Source organism: Elgaria multicarinata, chromosome 22 (assembly GCF_023053635.1).
Source record: "Elgaria multicarinata webbii isolate HBS135686 ecotype San Diego chromosome 22, rElgMul1.1.pri, whole genome shotgun sequence".
NCBI lineage: Eukaryota > Metazoa > Chordata > Lepidosauria > Squamata > Anguidae > Elgaria > Elgaria multicarinata.
In genome coordinates this window covers 14,837,735-14,858,679 of record NC_086192.1, presented here as the reverse complement: position 1 = coordinate 14,858,679, position 20,945 = coordinate 14,837,735, and the positions used below count along the sequence as shown (strand labels likewise).

The following is a 20,945-nucleotide window of genomic DNA, read 5'->3' as shown; positions in this document are numbered from 1 at the left end:
ATTTATCTAGCCCCCTTTTAAAGCCGTCCAAATCGGTGGCCATCGCTATGCTAAGTTTGTTTTTTAATGGACCCCAAAACTGTTGTTTTTAAATGGATGCTGCTGTTTTTATACTGTTGTTTCTATGTCTCTGATGGTTTTTAAATTTTGCATACTTTTAATGTTTACTGTTTTTAGCTTTTGTGAACCGCCCAGAGAGCTTCGGCTGTGGGGCGGTGTATAAATGTAATAAAATAAATAAATAAATAAATAAATCTTGTGGTAGCGAAATTCCTGGAGGAGAAGGCTCTCTATGGCTAGTAGTCCTCACGGCTACGTGCTCCCTCCTGTATCAGAAGCAGAAAGGCTGTATACACTAGTTGCTGGGGAACATGGGTGGGAGGGTGCTGTTGCACCGTGTCCTGCTTTATTTATGTATTTATTTTATTTATTACATTTTTATACCGCCCAATAGCCGAAGCTCTCTGGGCGGTTCACAAAAATTAAAACCACAATAAAACAACCAACAGGTTAAAAGCACAAATACAAAACACAGTATAAAAACCACAACCAGGATAAAAAACCACGCAGCAAAATTGATATAAGATTAAAATACAGAGTTAGAACAGTCAAATTAAAATTTAAGTTAAAATTAAGTGTTAAAATACTGAGAGAATAAAAAGGTCTTCAGCTGGTGACGAAAGGAGTACAGTGTAGGCGCCAAGCGGACTATCCTGTTTGTGGATTTCTCTTGGGCAGTTGGTCATTTTTGGTTTCTTTTATTCTCACACACCCTTTTTGACGAAGAGGAAGTAAAACTGAAGCAGTAACCGCTGCAGTAACTCACTTGGGCTACTCTCAAAGGTAGCTTATAGCCCGAGTGATTGTAGCAGAGGAGCGACAGGGGAGACTCACCGCATATTTGAGGCCGGAGAGTCTGGTGTCTGTTTCCTGGAGCCAGTCATAGAAGTCCTGGGCGTTGTCCGTGGGGTCCCCTTCTCCGTAGGTGGCCATGCAGAAGACCGCCAGGGACTTATCAATCTCAGAGAGACGACTCAGGTCAGACTGGGAGCGAGAGACGGACGCAAAAGGAAGAGACAGAGAACATCACTGTTTGGTTTTAATCCGGGAGAATCCTGAACTCGCCACGCGTGGAAGCAAGGGAGAAATTCGGAGGTAGCTGCGTTTGAACCGGACATTCCCTATGCGACTCCAAAGCTTGTTATGGGGTATGCAAGCTTCGGAGTCACATAGGAATGTTTCACAACATGGGTGTTCAGAGCTAGAAGATGCCGGATCCGAGACACAAGGGCTACATGGGTGCGCCATGCTAAGTCGTGGTTTAAACCATGGTAGGAAGCTGGGGGTTCTCCAGATGTTTTGGGTTGCAGCTCCAATAATTCCTGAACATGATGGCAGGGACGGATAGGAGCTGGAGTCCAGAACTTCTTAAAGGCACCAGGATACGTTGCCTTCGGATATGTTCATTTTCACTTTGGGTGAGACGCCGTTTGCCGCCTCGTCTGGAGTGACAAATGGTGTGTGTGTGTGTGTGTGTGTGTGTGTGTGTGTGTATACATAAACTGTGGTTGGTCTGAAACCTACTTTTTTATGTTCCTTAATTCACAGCCATGTGGACGAGGAACTTACTTTATTTTTATTTTATTTCAAAATGGAGCGAACAAAATAAAGGCGGCTATGAGACCTCAAGAGACCCTACACGTACAGGCAGAGTTTACCTTTGAGTAACAGTTGCTGAGGCCAACGGGAGCAAAAACTTATTGCACGGGAAACACAGGCTTCTAGTGGGTTCCCAGGTGCTGGGTGTGGGGTTTTTTGGCGGAAAGGCAGGATATAAAATGGAAGGAATAAATCTGATCAGGGGTTTGGAAACAAAGCCCTATGAAGAGAGACGGAAAGAACTGGGCCTGTTTAGCCTGGAGAAGAGAAGATGGAGGGGAGACATGAGAGCACTCTTCAAATACTCGAAAGGTTGTCACACAGAGGAGGGCCAGGATCTCTTCTCCATCATCCCAGAGTGCAGGACACGGAATAACGGGCTCAAGTTAAAGGAAGCCAGATTCCAGCTGGACATCAGGAAAAACTTCCTGGCTGTTAGAGCTGTACGACAACGGAATCAGTGACCTAGGGAGGTTGTGGGCTCTCCCACACTAGAGGCCTTCAAGAGGCAGCTGGACAGCCATCTGTCAGGTTTGCTTTAGGGTGGATTTCTGCATTGAGCAGGGAGTTGGACTAGATGGCCTTGTAGGTCCCTTCCAACTCTGCTATTCTATGATACCCACCAGGTCGTACTCTTCTGGGTCGGCAGACATGCCCCGCATGCCGTAGCGATGAGCGTCTTTGGCAAGGCGGTTGGAGAACTCTTCCCCTGTCCCAGTCTGGGATCCATAGAACACCACGATGTTTCTTCCCTGCGGAGACGACAGAAAGGAGGGGAGGAGGAAAAAAGCAGAGAATTTTTAGCATCCATGCCCCAAAATGTGTCCAACTCCGGGAACGCACCTCAAGATTCAGAGTTAGTTATTCCCGGAGTTATTGCACATAACCTCTTTGCCATTCAATGTGGACCCCCTTCTCTCCCGGATGGTGAGGTTGACCTCTGAGCAGAGGAAGCGGTAAAACCATCTTTGCTTTCAGATTTCAGGGAGAACGAGAAAAGCAAAACGAAAATAAAATGTTTCTCCCCGCACATAGAAAACCAGTATATCAGGGGGAAAGATCGCCCTGCCCTGCTAGATTTCCACATGTCATTATTTTTCTATCTTCAATCCACCCACGGTTTTACCACGTCACCTGCCCTTGGGAGCTGGGACATGGCAACTCCACCCCTTCTGTGCTACCATTTAGACCGGGGGTGGGTAACCCTTGCCCAACCTAGCACCCTTCACATGGGTTGGACTACAGCTCCCACCATCCCCAGCCAGCACAGCCCAACGGCCACACCGCTTGAAACCCACCCGCCCCGGAAACGTGGGAGTTAGCCCAACCTACCGTCTTCTTCATCTTTTCGATGAAACTCCCTTCATTTGTCGACTGAGTGCTGGAAAAGAGAGAAAGAGACCACCGTCACGCTGGGAGACCCCCCACCGGCCATCCCTAGACCAACGTTGTTCTGTGCAAGGCCATATCCCGGCTTCAGCGTGGTCCCTCTCCATGCAAAATTCTATCGGGTCGCACGGAGCCACTCCCCTGATCGCCAGGGGCATAGAAAATAAACGAGCCGTCGTTCTTTCTATACGGCGCTGGACCAGCTCAGCAGTTCAGTGGAAGAGCGAAGTCATAAAAACATCAGAAGCGCCCTGCTGGATCGGACCTGGGTCCATCTAGTCCAGGGGCCGACCAGCCATCGGCCAGGGATGAACAAGCAGGACATGGTGCAACAGCACCCTCCCGCCCATGTTCCCCAGCAACTGGTGCACACAGGCTTACTGCCTCGGATACTGGAGGCAGCACCTAGCCATCAGGGCTCGTAGCCATGGAGAGCCTTCTCCTCCAGGAATTTAACCACCCCCCGTTTTAAAGCCATCCAAATGGGCGGCCATCACTACATCTTGTGGTAGCGAGTTCCATAATTTAAGTCCCCACTTCAATGTGGGTTCCCCATCGGAAGCTGGTTGGCCACTGAGTGAACAGGCAGCTGGAATAGATGGTCCTATTCAGCAGGGCTCTTCTGATATTTTTATTCTAGCCCCCGCCACAAGAAAGTTGCTTTCTCCTTCTGCTCTGGACTTTCCCACTGGCATCCTGGGGATAATCGCACCGACCAACCTCACTGCTAAGATGTAGTGATGGCCACCAATTTGGACATTGTGCATTGATAATATAATCAGACCATCTGCACGCTAGTACTTTACGGCTCAGGATCACATTTGCTAGACTTCCAGTCCTAAAATCACTTCAACTGGCTGCCAATTAGTTTCCGGGCGAAGTACAAAGTGTTGGTTATCACTTTTAAAGCCCTACATGGCTTGGGTCCAAGGTTACCTGCGGGATCACCTTCTCCCGTACACTCCGGTTCCTCTGGGAAGAATCTACTTCAGCTAGCAAAAGCAAGGCTGACAACTATTACCCAGAAGACCTTTTCTTTTGCTGCTCCCAGACTGTGGAATGGCTTGCCGGGAGAGTTTCGTCAACTTAACCGTCTTCCAGAATTTAAGAAAGCCATAAAGGCTGATCTCTTCCAGCCAGCCTACCCAGCTGAATTTTAAGATGCCTTTTTTTAATGGTGTGCTGCTTTTAATGATGCACTGGTTTAAAATGTTTGAATTAGTTGTATTTTACGTGTTTTTATTTGTGTTGTACCCCGCCTCGATCCAGAGGGAGAGGCGGGTAACAAATAAATATATTATTATTATTTATGCTTTTTATGTTTTTAAACTTTGTGCATTTGTTTTTAACGTTTATTGTTTTTAACTTTTGTAAACCGCCCAGGCTGTGGGGCGGACTATAAATGCAAGAAATAAATAAATGAATAGTTCGTAACGCAAGGCTAGGTGGGTCGGCTGGGACTTGGCAAAAGGACCCGAGTTCATGGGAGCTGTAAACAGACGGGGTTTCAGATCCTCTGATGCAACTGTCAACGGGGGACGGGACGAACGTCACAATTGCCACATCCGGCCGTGCGCACGAGGGGCAGCTCGTCTGAAGGAGCTCCAAATTGCCCTGTTCCGAGGACATCTGGAAGCGAGGAAGGAATGAGCAGCGTGGGCCGGGCGACGAAGACCGAGAGGCACAGCGGGGGAGCGGGTTTAATTGGATCCCACGGGACGCCGGGGCCCTTTGGAAAGGAGGAGAGAGGGGGAGAGAGGAGCTGGCTGGCCGCCTGTTTCTAACAAGAGCCGAGAGCAGAGACACGGGACGAGTTCCCATTCTTGTTCCACAATGGGAGAAGAATGCGCGGCTTCTCCCATGGGGAGAGACAGACGCACGAAGCCGAGCTGCCAGATTCGGGTTTTAAAAATAACAAGGAAAACCCTTTCCCTAGGGATAGGGTAGGTGGGACGAGGTGAAGGTAATTTCTTTTTAGCCACAGTGTGTAACTTTCACGGTGGGGACGGGGGACCTTCATTGTGTAAACACCCACACCCACACCCACACAAAAAACCCATAATACTTGCTTCGGGCTGTAGGTTTGATACCTTCTGCTCCGTGAGGGCCCGAAAGGGCTGAAAGTGGCTGGGGGGGGGGGGGGGGAATCCATAATGTATTGACGTGATTTTGGGGGGCCATCACCGAAAAGGTGCAGAATGCAAAATCTCTAAGTCAAGCATAGTTATATTATATCTAGCGTGCGTTGCTTTTAGATTTTACCGATCGATAAAACTGTTAGAGATGTTGAACGTATTAGACACATCGATACGTCTTCTGCATATTATACGCCGCATTCCCCCGTTTAGCTTGTTATCTGATACTAATTAATGGTTGGTCCATAACATCTTTAGGGCACAATCCTGTATATGCTTAGATAAAAATTAGTCCTACAATCCTATGCATGCTTAGACCGGGGGAGGGGGGGAACCACTTCTACAATCCTATGCATGTTTAGACTGAAAGAAGCCCTACAAGCCTGTGTTTCGAAAGAAAAAGATCCTACAATCCTATGCATGTTTAGAAAGAGAGAAGCCCTACAAGCCTATGCATGTTTAGACAGGAAGAAGGCCTAGAACTCCCAGAATTCCCAGTCACCATTACTGTCTTGGGGAATGATGGGTGTTGTAAAGATTTAGGATTGCACCTTTGTTGTGTTAAAAGAGAGAGAGAGAGAGAGAGAGAGAGAGAGAGGAGGCAGAAATATAAAATAGTAATTTTTTAAAAAAAGCAACAGATTCTAGGTAAAATAAATGTCAGGGAGATGAAAGAAATCCTGATTCCCGGATACAGAACAGTACCGCTGCAGTACAACATTTTTCCAAATGTTTTAACTAAGCATTGTCAGAGAAACAGTTGTTGGCTTATAATCCTGGCTTGTTTGGAGAGAGACAAGCCGGAGTCCCCAGTTCAGATGCCACAATAAACAATGGACGGAGGTCCCTTGCTTTGCTTAGCGGCTCACGCCACTTGCAGCAGGAGCAATCAGATGGCGTGTTCAATCAGCCCGACACTTTGCAACTGTGCTTTGGACCGACGAGCCAATTGCAAATCCCACTGAAGGCCGCTCACCTGCACAGAAGAGGCTGGGCACACTTCAAGAAAAAGGGGATTCCCACCACCAAGAAGTCCCTGTCTCTTATGCAAAGCCACGTTAACAGATCTTGACGGGCAGACTTTCGACGGGGACACCCCAGTGCGTGAATCTTAGCGCATTGGAAGGCGGACCTTAAAATAACCTGCTCCCAAACCATTTAGGACTTTAAAGCCATGCCGGGGGGAGGGGGGGGAGTCCTACAACCCCCAGCGTTCTCCAGCTAGCCTCCTGAGAGCCAATGAAGTTGGCACAACACCAGGCTTGTGTTTCTCAACTTCCTGGCGCCTGCCAGCATCAAGGGGAGGGAACATATTCCACATCAACTGGAGCTTTTGGACGGTCTTTAGGGGCAGCCCCACCGAAAGCACATTGTAGTAATCCAGCCATCAGACGGGTCGTGAACACGCTGTCCTACTCAGCTACGTGCTGCTGCCACCACCACGGCTTTTGATGCAAAACATTTTTATTTTTTTAAAAAAAAAAGTCAAACGGGTCCCGGTACATTTGGAAACTGTTCTCCGAGCCTTTTCCGCTCGATTTCGTGACTTGAGCAGCCAGAATTTGGTATGCGTGTGTGTGCGTGTGTGTGTGTGTAGAGGGGGGGGGGGAGAAAAGAAGAGGAAGGAAAGAGAACCAGCCATCGCACATCCCGGAAACATCACGCGGGGAAACTGGCCATCGCAGAGCTGTTTTTCCCCAGGCAGAAATCCCCAAAGTTTGGCTCAGCTTCAAAAAAACAAGAACAAAACCAGGCGGCCCACGGTTCGAAGAGGACAACCTACCTCACTGGAGCGCCCCCCTCGGCGGGCAACGAGTACATGCAACCCATGACGGAGGCCGAACAGGCGATTCGGAGATGCCGCCACTTCATGCCACCCGCAAAGAACCAGGGAGGCTAGACGTCCCTCTGCAGCGGGGCGCGGGGCGCGATGCGCTCATCCTGTCCCGCTCGGATCTCGGCCCGCCTTTTGTTAAAGCGGAGCGAATCTTGCATACCAACTCCCTGCCTCCGCTTGCTGAAGCAGCCTGATCTTCTGGGATTCGTGCCGGCCGCTTCCAAAGTTACCCAGAGGGTCCCGGCACAATCCCAAGAACTGAAACATCTGGCAGCAGCAGAAAAGAACGAGGAGCGAGACTCTCAAGAATTAAAGTTCCCAGGGTCCCTTGCAACACAGGGCAGCCCCCACCCCACCCCCCCGGCCGCCGCCTCCCACTTTTGCTATTCAAGGACGGGGCGGAGGGGGGGGCGAAGAGCAAGAGACTCCCGTTGCCATAGCAACGGCTCGACATCATAGCTGGGTTTTTTTTTTTCATTAAAAGCCGCTCTTTTATCATGAGAGCACGCCTTCCGAGGGAAGCCCACGCGGATTAAGGAGGGGAAAGGGAGGCAAACTTTAAAGTACTTTTTGTGGGGGGTGGAAAAGAGAAGATGAAACTCGAAGCGAGCTCCGAGAATCCAAATATTCGTCTACGAACTCAGCTCCACCCGAATCCAACGGGGTTAACTATTTTATAGATTCCCCCCACTCCGAACGACAGCCGTCGGTAGCCACGCTGTGGGAAAACGCAGCCTAGAGAGGAAGCAAGTCACAGCTGCCGAGAGATTCTCAGGAGGCACCACGCGTATTATCCCCATTTTGCGGATAGGGAAACTGAGGCAGAAGACCAGCTGGATTTGGGGCATATTTGAATCTAACATTTCTTGGCCCACAAGACGGGAGGTGACGTACCACTCCCAAACTGGGCCCAATACCCGATCCCTGTGGGACCCCACGATTTTCTTCCCTCCATTGGGAGAAATTACCATTTATTCCTACATTCTGTTTTCTAAGCAGTTACTGATCCATAAGAGGACCTCTCCTCTTCTTCCACGTCTACTACGTTTATTCAGGAGTCTTTGATGGGGGACTTTATCAAAAGCCTTTGGGAAGCCCAAGTAAACAACATCTACCGGATCACCCGTTTGTTGACACTCTCAAAGAATTCTAGTAGATTAGTGAGACAGGACTTGCCTTTGCAGAAGCCGTGCTGATTCTTCTTCAGCAGGACTTGTCCTTCAATATGCGTACTAATTTTGTCTTTAATAACGCTTTCAACCAATTTACCTGGAACAGATGTCAAGCTAACCGGCCTGTAATTTCCGGGAGCCCCCCCCCCCCCCCCGGATCCCTTTTTGAAAATTAGGTGTTACAAATTGACGCAGGAAAGGGAGCTCAGTGTGGCAATGAGGGACAGGGCCTTTTCGGTGGTGGCCCCCAGACTATGGAACGATCTCCCCAACGAGGCTCGCCTGGCGCCAACGCTGCTGTCTTTCCGGCGCCAGGTTAAGACTTTCCTCTTTGCCCAGGCATAGGGCAGCACATCTTAATCACCCACATGTTTAGTTTTTTAACGGTTTTTAATGCTTTCTGTGTGTATGTTCTGTGTTTTAGAATTTTAAATTTTGTATACTCGTTTTTATCTTAATTTTAGAATTTCTGTAAACCGCCCAGAGAGCTCTGGCTATAGAGGCGGTATATAAGTGTAATAAATAAATAGATAAATAAATAATAAAATGGTGGTAGGCAGACGGCCTGCCGCAATAATTCGTCTGACTCTGGTATTCAGCTGCGTTCTCGCATCAATCCATCCCCTTCCCAGCGACGGCTTTGGGCAAAACAAAGAGAAAATCCCGCCTTCCGTTAAGGTGGGCCCCTCTGGACGTGCGGGACTACAATTCCCATCATTCTCAGCCAGTAAGAGAGACAGATCAGAAAGCTACAAGGGAGCAAACCAAGGCTCAGAGACAATTGAGCAAGCAACCTTTCCACAAAGCGCAACACCGTCAAGTCACGTAACTCAGGTCCACGCATTTGGCAACACCGCTCAATTAAGCAGCGCATGACTTAGACACCCCGTAATTATATTTGGAGCAGCGATCAGGGAAACAGAGACACATTGCACGTCCCAAGTGCAGAGAGATTTCCAGGCCAAGTGTGAAGGGATCCTTGGCAGGGAGTTTCCCCAATCGTGAGCGATTGTAACTTTCAGGGGCACCAACTGTCCCGGCTAGAATTCACCCACCCCGAGGGGGGCATTTTCGGGACCCTTCACAGCTGGAGCGATAAGTCAACTCAGTTTTTCGGTGGTCTGAAATCTACATCATTCCCACCAGCAGCTATTCCGGGCAGGCTGTACAGAGGGAGCCCTGCCGAAAGACGCTTTCATTTTCCTCTCCCCTCCCTATATGTTTTTCCTCACCTGTCGTGTCGTGTTTCAGTTTGTAAGCCTATGGGGGCAGGGACCATCTTCTTTTACTGATAATTTGGAAGCTGCTCAGTGAGCCTTTGTGGCTGAGGAACAGGATAACATGACTACAAATACATAAATGTTCTAACTCTGTATTTTAATCTAATATCAATTTTTGCTGCGTGGTTTTATCCTGGTTGTGCTTTTTATACTGTATTTTGTATTGGGGGTTTTAACCTGTTGGTGGTTTTATTATGGTTTTAATTTTTGTGAACCGCCCAGAGAGCTTTGGCTATTGGGCGGTATAAAAATGTAATAAATAAATAAATAAATAAACAAAATAAATAAATCTTTCTATTCCTGGATCCAGAATCTTCTGTCCCTTTGTTGTTTTTGCTGCAATCTTTGTTGGTGACTCATAGAATCCAGGAATCGTAGAGTTGGAAGGGGTCTCTAAGGCCATCAAGTCCAACCCCCTGCTCAATGCAGGAATTCACCTTAACGCATCTCTGACTGCCCAGTTGCCTCCTCTAAGTCCTTTAGTGTGGGAGAGCCCACGACCTCCCCAGGTCATTGGTTCCACTGTCATACTGCTCTAACAGTCAGGAAGTTTTTCCTGATGTTTTGTCGTACTGCTCTAACGGTCAGGACGTTTTTCCTGATGTCCAGCTGGAATCTGGCTTCCTATCTACGGTTCATGGTAGAAATACAAAGTATTTTGTGGGGGGTTGATCTGGGAGGGGAAATAGGGGGATCAACCCTACGGGGCCCTAGACAGCATCAGAGGAGGAGGGGCGCAGAAGATAATTCAGATACCTGGTTCCAAGGTCAGAGACAGTGCTCCGATGTCAGACCCAGGCGTCCAGAATCCTCACAGCTGGCGCAGAGAGAAACTCTCTGACGTCGCAAAGACAGTCTCAGACAGAAGAGAAAGGGGGCGGGGTTAAGTGGGCGGGGAGGGGGAAGGTCTGGGGAGGCCCACTGACAAAGAATCGTCCAGCCTCCCCCCCCCCTGCCCCAATCTCCAGCTAGAGGGCCGAAAATGCCCACCTAGCCAAAACACAGAGCAGGAGGTGAAAATACCCTCCGTGCGCCTCCCGCTCCGCCTAGGATGCCCGTCAGCCTCTGGGTTAGGCGGCTATCGCCATAGGATTCTCGATCCTCCCAGAGTGCAGGACACGGAATAACAGGCTGATGTTCCAGGAAGCCAGATTCCAACTGGACATCAAGAAAAAATTCCTGACTGTTAGAGCGGTACGACAATGGAACCAGTGACCTAGGGAGGTGGTGGGCTCTCCCACACCAGAGGCTTTCAAGAGGCAGCTGGACAGCCCTCTGCCAGGGATGCTGTAGGGTGGATTCCTGCACTGAGCAGGGGGGTGGACTTGATGGCCTTATAGGCCCCTTCCAACGCTACGATTCTATGGTTGCACACTCAGAGCCGTTAGCTCTACAAAAAAACTGCTCCCAGCGGAGCCGAAACCTGCAAGATCTAGCATGTTAACAGGGACTCACGCAGCCGCCTGGCTTTCCTTGGGGGCGTGGCTAGGAGGATGGTGACGATGAGCACCTGCCGGTTCCCGACCACCGGGGTCCGTCCGCCGACGTCCCCGCTGAAGCGGCGACCCGCCCCGGGAAAAGGACACACACACCCTTCCCCAATTCCTCCACCCGCCCAAGCAGCCACTTACGGCGCTGGTGTCTGGATTTTTTGAAAGTCCGGGACTTCCTCTTTCTTCTTGCGGAAGAAGAACCAGTACGTCAAGAGGCCAATGATGACGGACACCAGGAAGACGTCCATCAACCCGAAGGGGACCGAAGACTCCACGCTCTTGGTAGGGGAGGATTCATCCTTGGATGTTGCTGTTCCCATGATAACGGAGAAACTGGAGAGAAAGAGAGAGAGAGAGACGGAAGAGGTTACCCCATCAGACATCTTGTTACGGATTCGAATCCCGGCAAACCGAGAACTTCTGGAGAAGAAGGGCAAGGCTCTGGGAGCCCACGAGTCCACCGCAGAACATGTGGTTTTGTTTTGCTTTGTTCTTAAAGAATAACTCCAAAAGTAAGCAGAGTAAATAAAGTAACTCAACCTTCCTCAACTTGGCACCCTTACATCTTGGCCCAACACATCTGGACGGAACCAGACTGGGGAAAGCTGAAGTAACCCGATCCACGTGCCAGGGGTCAGAGAAGAGCAAGGCGCATGAAGTGCACACTCAGAATCATAGTAGAGTTGGAAGGGACCCATGAGGCCATCAAGTCCAACCCCCTGCTCAGTGCAGGAATCCACCCTAAAGCATCCCTGACAGATGGTTGTCCAGCTGCCTCTTGAAGGCCTCTAGTGTGGGAGAGCCCACCACCTCCCTAGGTATTTTTGTGAACCGCCCAGAGAGCTCCAGCTATTGGGCGGTATAGAAATGTAATAAATAAATAAATAGGTCACTGGTTCCATTGTCGTACTGCTCTAACAGTCAGGAAGTTTTTCCTGATGTTCGGCCAGAATCTGGCTTCCTGTAACTTGAGCCCGTTATTCCGTGCCCTGCGCTCTGGGAGGATCGAGAAGAGATCCCGGCCCTCCTCTGTGTGACAACCTTTCAAGTCCTTGAGGAGTGCTGATAACTAGATTAGATCGGGGGTGAACCTTGGTGGCACGCCACCAACACACCCAAAGCTTTTAATAAGTGAGGTGTGAGCAGATCAGGAGTACGCCACAAATTTTATCTTTCTCTCCTAGGAGGAAAAGAAAACGAAAAGACAGCGCTGCCAAACGTTTGCCTCTTCCCAGCAGCGAGGCAAGCAAAAAGATACGGACGTTCGGCATATTTTTAAAAGTTCATGCGCTGCTACCGAGACAACCCGCCTTGGCTAGGTTAACGTAATCACTTACGCAAGGGGAGACCCTTCATAGGCAGCTCAGGATTACATCATACACAGTCAAAAGCAGCTTTGAGACACGGTTGAAAGACTGTAAGCCCCTCGAGGCAGAGACCTAGCTTCTCATTTGTCGCACCATAGCATGGCGTCCCACCTGGCTGTAGGACAAAGAAGGAGACAGAGAGGTGCCCCAGTGCACTGTCTCCACCCAGAGAATGGCTCAGTTCAGACAATACGCTTCTTTTAGAACTCCACGGTTAGTGGCCTAACCATGGCTCAGCGTGTCGTCTGAACAGGCCCGGTATCTTTTTTAACAGCCTGAGATTTTGTCCCTTCAAGCTCTTGGGTTATTTTGGATGTTGTCCAATTTTATTTGACCCGAGTAAAGCAAACAAGCAAAAAATGCATTTCGTGAAGACGGAACTCTCTCCACCTCTGCATCACAGCAGGTTTTCCCAACTTCATACTTCCAAGTTGTTCGGACTTCAGTTCCACCAGCTCAGGAAATAGGAGATGATGGAATTTGTTGTCCAACGCATCTGGGAGGTTCAAATACGAGGGAAACCACAGTGGCGAAGGCCCCACGCTATAATGGAAAGCTCAGATAAACCTCGCCTGACGCCGCAGCGCAGAAGTGATTTTGAGCTGCGAGTTCAGCTGACGGGAGAATCCAACCACGTGGATTCAGAATGACTCGGCAAAATGGATACGTGAGATAACCCTGACTCAGCGCGCCTGGCCGTTCTGGGTCACTTTTTTATTTTGAAAAACTAGAAAAGGAAGTTAATACATCTCTGCCGCCCAAAGCAGCCCTGCAAAGCGTCGCGTCCGCCGCGAAGACCAGAATATTCAACAGTGCTAATTTTTGCACAGGTCACAGAAATAGGAGGATCTGTCGCTGGGCGGTGTAGTGGTTAGAGTGTTGGAACGGGACTCGGGAGATGCGGGTTCAAATCTCCCGCTCAGTCATGAAGCCCGCTGGGGAGACTACGGGCCAGTCATGAACTCCCAGCCTAACCTAACCCACAGGGTTGTTGTGAGGATAAAGTGGAGAGGAGGAGAATCATGCAAAACGACCATGGGTTCCTTGCAAGAGGAACAGAAGGAGGGATATAAATGCAGACATGAATATAAATAGATGTTAAGGTTATTAACAAGGATGGCGAAGAGCAGCCTTCCTCAACCTGGGGCGCTCCAGATGTGTTGGACTACAACTCCCAGAATGCCCCAGCCAGCTGGCTGGGGCATTCTGGGAGGTGCAGTCCAACACATCTGGAGCGCCCCAGGTTGAGGAAGGCTGGCCAAGAGGGAAAGTGTTCTGCTGGAGCAAGTTCAAAGGAGGGCAACGAGGACGATAAGGGGTCTGGAAACAAAACCCTAGGCAGAGAGACTAAAAAAACTGGGCATGTTTAGCCTGGAGAAGAGAAGATTGAGGGAAGACAGGATAGCACTCTTCAAAGACTTGAAAGGTTGTCACACAGAGGAGGGCCAGGATCTCTTCTTGATCCTCCCAGAGTGCAGGACACGGAATAACGGGCTCAAGTTAAAGGAAGCCAGATTCCGGCTGGACATCAGGAAAAACTTCCTGACTATTAGAGCAGTACGACAATGGAACCGGTTCCCTAGGGAGGTTGTGGGCTCTCCCACACTAGAGGCCTTCAAGAGGCAGCTGGACAGCCCTCTGTCAGGGATGCTTTGAGGTGGATTCCTGCACTGAGCAGGGGGTTGGACTTGATGGACCTTAGAGGCCCCTTCCAACTCTACCAGTCTAGGATTCCATTATTTCAGAAGAGGACCGCAGTGATTTTGAAATGACGAAGCAAATATACAACATCCCCAAAATATTGATGTACGGGCCCAAACCATGTCTCAGCGGACACGCTGAGTTGTTACCTTTGCCCAACTGAGCCTCCCCAAAATCAAAGCAATAAAACTCTCCAAGCTGTCCGAAAAGCAAGCATTAATTGTGACGTTACTGACATGTTCAGCCCATGCATGACTATAATAGTCACCACTGGGACAGCAAAGCAGTCCTGTGCCCGTTATCGAGAATTTGCGGGGCTGATTCATGATTCTGAAAATATAGATTGGCAGTACAAGGGCTCTCAGTCATCCTCAAGGGCTTGAAGGCTCAGATGCTCAAAACGCAAAAAAAACCCAGCAATTGGAACCGCAGAATAAAACAGCATTCAACAACATACGTGTAAAAGTGGCAAAGGAAGTGTGAATGAAGCAAGACACGGGTGTGTACTGGAATTCCACCTCGCCTCCTCTCTAATGGCCTTCCTCAAAACGTTAAAATAACCTGGACGAGGTTTGGAGTTGTGCTAAGTCCGTGGGAAGTGCAGTGGATTTGGAGACAACCTGTTTGGGATAAAGAAGCGTTTGATGTTCTCCGCGGAAAGGATTTCATCTGTGTTGCATGATGCCAGGCGAAATTAATGGGAGTACATATTAATGTCATCACCATTAATGTCAACACGGTCGTCTTTTCGACACCGGGTTAAGATTGTCCATTAAACGCCCAGGCATTTAAGGGCGTCGGATGGGGCATGGATGCCAACTGTATGAACAGGTCACATTTTTTTGTTGGAATTGTTTCTAGCTGTTTAAATTGTGGTGTGTGTGTTTTAATTTTGAATACCGTATTTCTTCAACTCGAAGATGCACTTTCCCCCCCATATAAACATCTTTAAAAACGGGGTGCGTCTTAGAATCGTAGGCGTGTCTTAGGGGTTTTTTTTTCCTGTTGGTGGTACTGAAATTAGTGTGCGTCTTACAATCGATGGTGTCTTACAATCGAAGAAATACGGTAGTTAAATTTTGATGCTGAATTTTGTCTTGTGAACTGCTCAGAGAGCTTTGGTTACTGAGTCGTACAGAAACTTCTTGTTGTTGTTGTTATTATTATTATTATTGGATGTACTCTTTTGGAAGGGTGTGAATGACTGGAGGAATTTTTATTATCACCAGAAGAACAGGAGGACCTTGACTTGGTGACCTCAATGAGAGAGAGGATGGTCAGAGGTCTGGAAACAAAGCCCTAGGAGGAGAGACTGAAAGAACTGGGCATGTTTAGCCTGGAGAAGAGAAGATGGAGGGGAGACATGAGAGCACTCTTCAAATACTTAAAAGGTTGTCACACAGAGGAGGGCCAGGATCTCTTCTCGATCCTCCCAGAGTGCAGGACACGGAATAACGGGCTCAAGTTACCGGAAGCCAGATTCCGGCTGGACATCAGGAAAAACTTCCTGACTGTTAGAGCAGTATGACAATGGAACCAGTTACCTAGGGAAGTGGTGGGCTCTCCCACACTCGAGGCCTTCGAGAGGCAGCTGGACAACCATCTGTCAGGGATGCTTTAGGGTGGATTCCTGCATTGAGCAGGGGGTTGGACTTGATGGCCTTAGAGGCCCCTTCCAACTCCACAATTCTGTGACAAATTCTAAATCACTAGCTGTACCTGGCATAACATACGCCGTTGTAGCATATCTTAAAGTTTATTAATTAAATATCATCGCAGGAGGCGCGGGCTGCTTGGAGGCCACCGATACAGCGCCGTCTGGCAGACCTGGGGGGCAGGGAGGTCGGGGGGAGGGGGAGCAGTTGTCCCCCTCTCCCTGGAGTTCCTGTCAGCCTTGAGCCGCCCACTCAGCTCGCATGAGATTAGGCCGGGGCCTGGGCTCGCAGCAGGTGGGCGGCCTTCCACCGGGCCACCAAGGGCCCCGGCCGTGCCTCGCTCATGCTCCGGACCGCGGCGCTGCCCCCTTTGTGGGGGGGGAGGAGTGAAGAGGCAGAAAGGGGGGCAGGATTACCTTGGAAAGCCCGGAGGAGTCGGGCGAGGGGCTTAGCAACCTGTATCAGCTGATGTTACATGTTGTTACTGTTGCTTAGCAACCTGTATCAGCTGAAGCCTGTACGGAAACATACCTAAGCGTAGATAGATAGATAGATGAGACTTGCAGGAGGAGACGAGGAGGGGTCCCCAAGATTTCAGGTGAAAATGGAGGGGTGGGAAGCATAAGGGGGCATTGGCTATGCGTTCTCCTTAATGCCCCCCCCTCCGTCTCCCAGGTTCTGCCATTTCCCTTCGACGTCTGCCTCTTCTCCGCACAAAATCACAACACTCTCATCACGTCGAGGTTTTCCCGTTTAATCCCGAACCAAACAAATTTCGAGAAAGTTTTCCATTTGTCCTAAATGATTATACGTGCTATTTATCCCATGCATAGTTTAGGCAGAAAAAAGCTCTGCTATCCTGTGTGTGTTTCGACAGAATAAACTCCCACACCCTGCAGGTTAACTCGGCTTATTAATTTATATGTAGTGTCTGTAGGCCGCTCCAATTTGATTCGCGTTGCATGTATGGCCCTGCGTTCCTCGTTTCGTGGGCCGATGCATTTCAAAGGATCGAAAGGTCCCCACGTGCCTCAGTCATCAGAACTCACCTTGCCCAAGGCTGCATGAAGAAGCCAACAGAATATCTTGACCAGAAGATGCCTTGCCCAAATTGAGACATTGGCTGTCTAACTAGGTCACCTTTGACTGGAAATAGTTTTCCAATCAGGCAGAGAAAGGTCCCTGCCCAGCGGCTCAGTCTTCATCTATCCGTTCACCTTTCATTGTTTTACTCTTTAAGGGTGCGATCCTATGCAAGTTTAGACAGAAAAAAGCCCTACAATCCTATGCATGTTTAGATGAGAAAAAGCCCTACAATCCTATGCATGTTTAGACGGGAAGAAGCCCTATAATCCTATGCATGTTTAGACAGGAAAAAGCCCTACAATCCTATGCATGTTTAGACAGAAAAAAGCCCTACAATCCTGTGCATGTTTAGACAGGAAGAAGTCCTACAATCCTGTGCATGTTTAGATGGGGAAAAGCCATACAATCCTATGCTTGTTTAGACGGGAAAAAGCCCTACCATCCTATGCATGTTTAGACGGGGAAAAGCCCTACCATCCTGTGCATGTTTAGATGGGGAAAAGCCCTACAATCCTGTGCATGTTTAGATGGGAAAACCCTACAATCCTATGCATGTTTAGATGGGAAAAAGCCCTACAATCCTGTGCATGTTTAGACAGGAAGAAGTCCTACAATCCTATGCATGTTTAGACGGTGAAAAGCCCTACAATCCTCTGCATGTTCAGACAGAAAAAAGTCCTACATTCCTCTGCATGTTTACAGTAAAGTTCGGCCAGTTTGAGAATTTTCCAGCCATTCTGCACTCCCCCCTCAATGCAGGTTTTGCAATTCGCGCAAATTGATCAGAAATCAGCAAATTGGAGAACCTGCAAAGGGGGCGGAAGTTCCCTTGCTCGGCAGATCAGATGCTGTCTTCAGCAGGTGCAATTTCATGTTCACCCTCCCCTTCGTTTGGGGCTGCCCCACAGAAGGCCCCGGGGCTTTATCAGGTCCTGGAGGGGCAGGCCCAAACACAACTCCTGGCACCTTAGCCCCAGGGCCAGATGGATTATTGAGTCGCCCACCGCTCTCTGGAGGAGGAAGAATGCGTCCCATTGCATCACCCTCACCTGGATCCCATTTCCATTAAGAAGCCAAAGAATGTGGTATTTCCAATTCTGCCAGTCAACGGAGGAGGTGGAATTTGGGGGGGGGGGGGTGCGGAGAGAGAAGCCGCACGATCAGGGACGGAGGCCTCATTGTCACGGACCCTCAGCTCAGAAGGATGCTCCCACCTGGGCATTTAGTCCGGGGAGGCGGCGATGCAGGCAGGTGCATTGTCAAAAAGAGGTGGAGGCTTACGCTCCAGATCAGAGGGACCAGGGGCAGGCAAGGGCCACGATCCACGGTACCTAGCAGGGAACGGGAGGTGAAGAAGAGCTCGATTTGTCATTGGCACGAGAAACAGCGGCTCCAGAGGTGCAGAGACGTCGAACCCCAGTTGGGGCGTCTCCCTAGCGAGACAGCAAGCAACGTTGAAGAGGGTCCCAGCTGGCCAGGGGTTTATAGCCAAGGGCTACAGCTCCCATCTGCCACAGCCAGCATAGCCAACGGTGGAAATGCCCACTTCCAGAGAAAGCTGGGTGTCTTTGGATTTGGGATTTGGGAGACCCAGGAAGTTCACTGGGTAACGTTGGGCACGCCACTTCTTCACCCTAACCTAGGCCCCACACATCACATCTCACCTGGAAAATAAGGATGAATAATCCTCACGTGCCTGGCAGATCGCCAAACCTCGACCTGAAACTACTGCCTGAGCAGGTTTGTAGCTGAGATATACTTCAAACCAGTGAAATGTATGGCTCAATAGTTTCACTAAAACTCAAGGACTGTCTGTCTGTCTCTCTCTCACACACACCCCTACCTATACACACTCACACCACGTTCTGCTGTTACGGATTTTTAATGTCTTTGTACAAAGGTAAGGGAGACCCAGTACCCCGGTACTACACGGGGGCACCTTTTTGGTCACGCAAGAAACGTTGCAGCCCTCACGTTCCAAATTTTAAAAGCTCGCTCCCTGGGCTCCATCACACCACGAAAAATAAAACAAAAGAACTATGACAGTGGTATGCACATTTTAATGTTTGACATTGTCTCTAGTCCCTGGTTAGCAATGAAACTGACTTGAGGGCAGTCCACAACTAACCTACTTCGCAGGGTTGTTGTGAGGCTAAAATGGAGAGGAGGGGGGACCACACACCACCTTGGATTCCTTGCAAGAGGGGGAAAGGAGAGGTGAAAATGCTGTAATCCTAGAATAGTAGAGTTGGAAGGGGCCTATAAGGCCATCAAGTCCAACCCTCTGCTCAATGCAGGAATCTACCATAAAGCATCCCTGACAGATGGTTGTCCAGCTGCCTCTTGAAGGCTTCCAGTGTGGGAGAGCCCACAACCTCCCTAGGTCATGGGTTCCATTGTCGTCCTACTCTAACAGTCAGGAAGTTTTTCCTGATGTCCAGCCGGAATTTGGCTTCCTTTAACTTGAGCCCGTGATTCCGTGTCCTGCACTCTGGGAGGATCCAGAAGAGATCCTGGCCTTCCTCTGTGCGACAACCTTTCAAGTATTTTCATAAAGCACACCAAAATGACTGCACCTCCCAGAGGGACCTGGATTTTAAGGATGACAGCACTCCCCGTGCAAAGGTAAAACTACCCAGCCGAATAGGAAAGAACAAGACAATTTGGAAAAGGCAATTGAAGAAGACACCTGACACAGATGGAACAGGTCGCTGAAGTTCACAGCTGCTCACGTTGCAGGCCTGGGCACTGCAGAAATCAAACCGGTAGAGCGTTCCTCTCAGGCACAAAGCGCCCCTTTTAACACGGCCCTTGAGACGCCCAACCGCTTAACCACATTTCTGTCCGGAGATTAAGCCCAGCTCGCATTTCAAGCTGCCTCTCGTGCCAAGCGTCTTACACAAGAGCCGTTCAGCTGGGGACTGTTTGTCTCCCGTGTAAAACAACACCAAGAAGAAGAAGAAACATCACATTTTAAAAAAAATAATAATCAGAAGTTCAGCCGAGGTGTCGTGAAAAAAAGGAGTAAAGAGACGCAATTATCCCAGTTGCCAGTTCTTCCTCCCGAACTGGTCTCTAAAAACGGCAATTTGGGTTCTTTGGATGAGAAGCTACAGAAAGAGGAGAATGGGATGAAAGAGAAAGAAAGATGAAGCTAATTTGGAGCAATTCACAACTATAGTCTCTGATAAAGGAGCAGCCGGGCCTAGGTGGGTGGGTGGGTGTGAGTAGGGGCCGGGGCGCAAGACAGTCACAGCGACCCCAATTTGGCCGGCGCTTATGTTTAATCACACAGCCCTAGATTGGAAAGTCATCTGCCCGGCATCCTCTCTGATAACGCTGGGCTCATTTTTTGCGTTCTGCTTGCAAAGAGCATTCAGAAACTTTTAAAAAGAAAAGAAAAATTGATGTGGAATCCAAATAAGGCCGGTTTCAATTACCCTTTTGCAGACCAGCTGTGGGCAACTCATTCAACAGCCAGAGTGTGCCGTTAATTGGCAGGACTTCGTTACCTGAAGTCCTGATCTGCATACCGTATCGCTGCAACGAAAAACCAAAATTCTGCCCGCAGCGTTATTGATGTTGGAAGCTGCAGTTCCGATTCAGCTCTCACCATTCCAAAATGGGATGCTAAGACTCTAGTCCATATGAGATGCCCTGTACAGTTTAAGGGGCTGACACTACACTGGTGGTGGGCAACCTGCACACCAGACCTCCTAAATCAAAAATGTCACTTTTTATTCTGAGACGCCTTCTATGGCCCCATTCAGAAGACACCTTAAACCACGGCTTTAACCACGGTGGTTAAGCCAAAAAGCAGGCCTGTGTTCAAAAGACACCTTAAACCACGGCTTTAACCACGGTGGTTAAGCCAAAAAGCAGGCCTGTGTTCAGAAGACACCTTAAACCACGGCTTTAACCACGGTGGTTAAGCTAGAAAGCCTTATTCACTGTGGTTAAAGCAGTGGTTTATGGTGTCTTCTGAACACAGCCTGGCTTTCTGGCTTAACCACTTTGGTTAAAGCCGCAGTTTAAGGTATCTTCTGAACGGGGCCGGTGTTTCCCACAACTTCGTGCTAGATGGAAATTCGACAGAGTTGAAGCATTCTTCACCACAGCAAATCCCTGCCTGACCAAACTACATCTGTGAAATGTCTGCCTGCACTCAGTT

At 49.2% G+C, this 20,945-nt stretch overlaps 2 protein-coding genes across 3 annotated transcripts in view; one reads left to right on the top strand and one right to left on the bottom strand.

Annotated features, from left to right (window-relative positions):
* The window catches only part of TAF15 (TATA-box binding protein associated factor 15), a 147,988-nt gene that overhangs the window by 31,984 nt on the left and 95,059 nt on the right, over positions 1 to 20,945 (top strand). The gene's annotated exons all lie outside the window — the stretch shown is intronic.
* Positions 1 to 20,945, bottom strand: part of LOC134412730 (NADPH--cytochrome P450 reductase) — a 48,739-nt gene that overhangs the window by 12,636 nt on the left and 15,158 nt on the right. For both annotated transcript variants that reach the window (XM_063146740.1, XM_063146739.1), the window contains exons 2-5: positions 11,104 to 11,298; positions 2,992 to 3,040; positions 2,283 to 2,411; positions 895 to 1,044 (exon numbers count right to left, since the gene is read on the bottom strand). In XM_063146740.1, coding sequence (XP_063002810.1) covers positions 895 to 1,044; positions 2,283 to 2,411; positions 2,992 to 3,040; positions 11,104 to 11,285 — 510 coding nt within the window. In that variant the 5' untranslated portion in view covers positions 11,286 to 11,298. The remainder of the gene's footprint in view (positions 1 to 894; positions 1,045 to 2,282; positions 2,412 to 2,991; positions 3,041 to 11,103; positions 11,299 to 20,945) is intronic.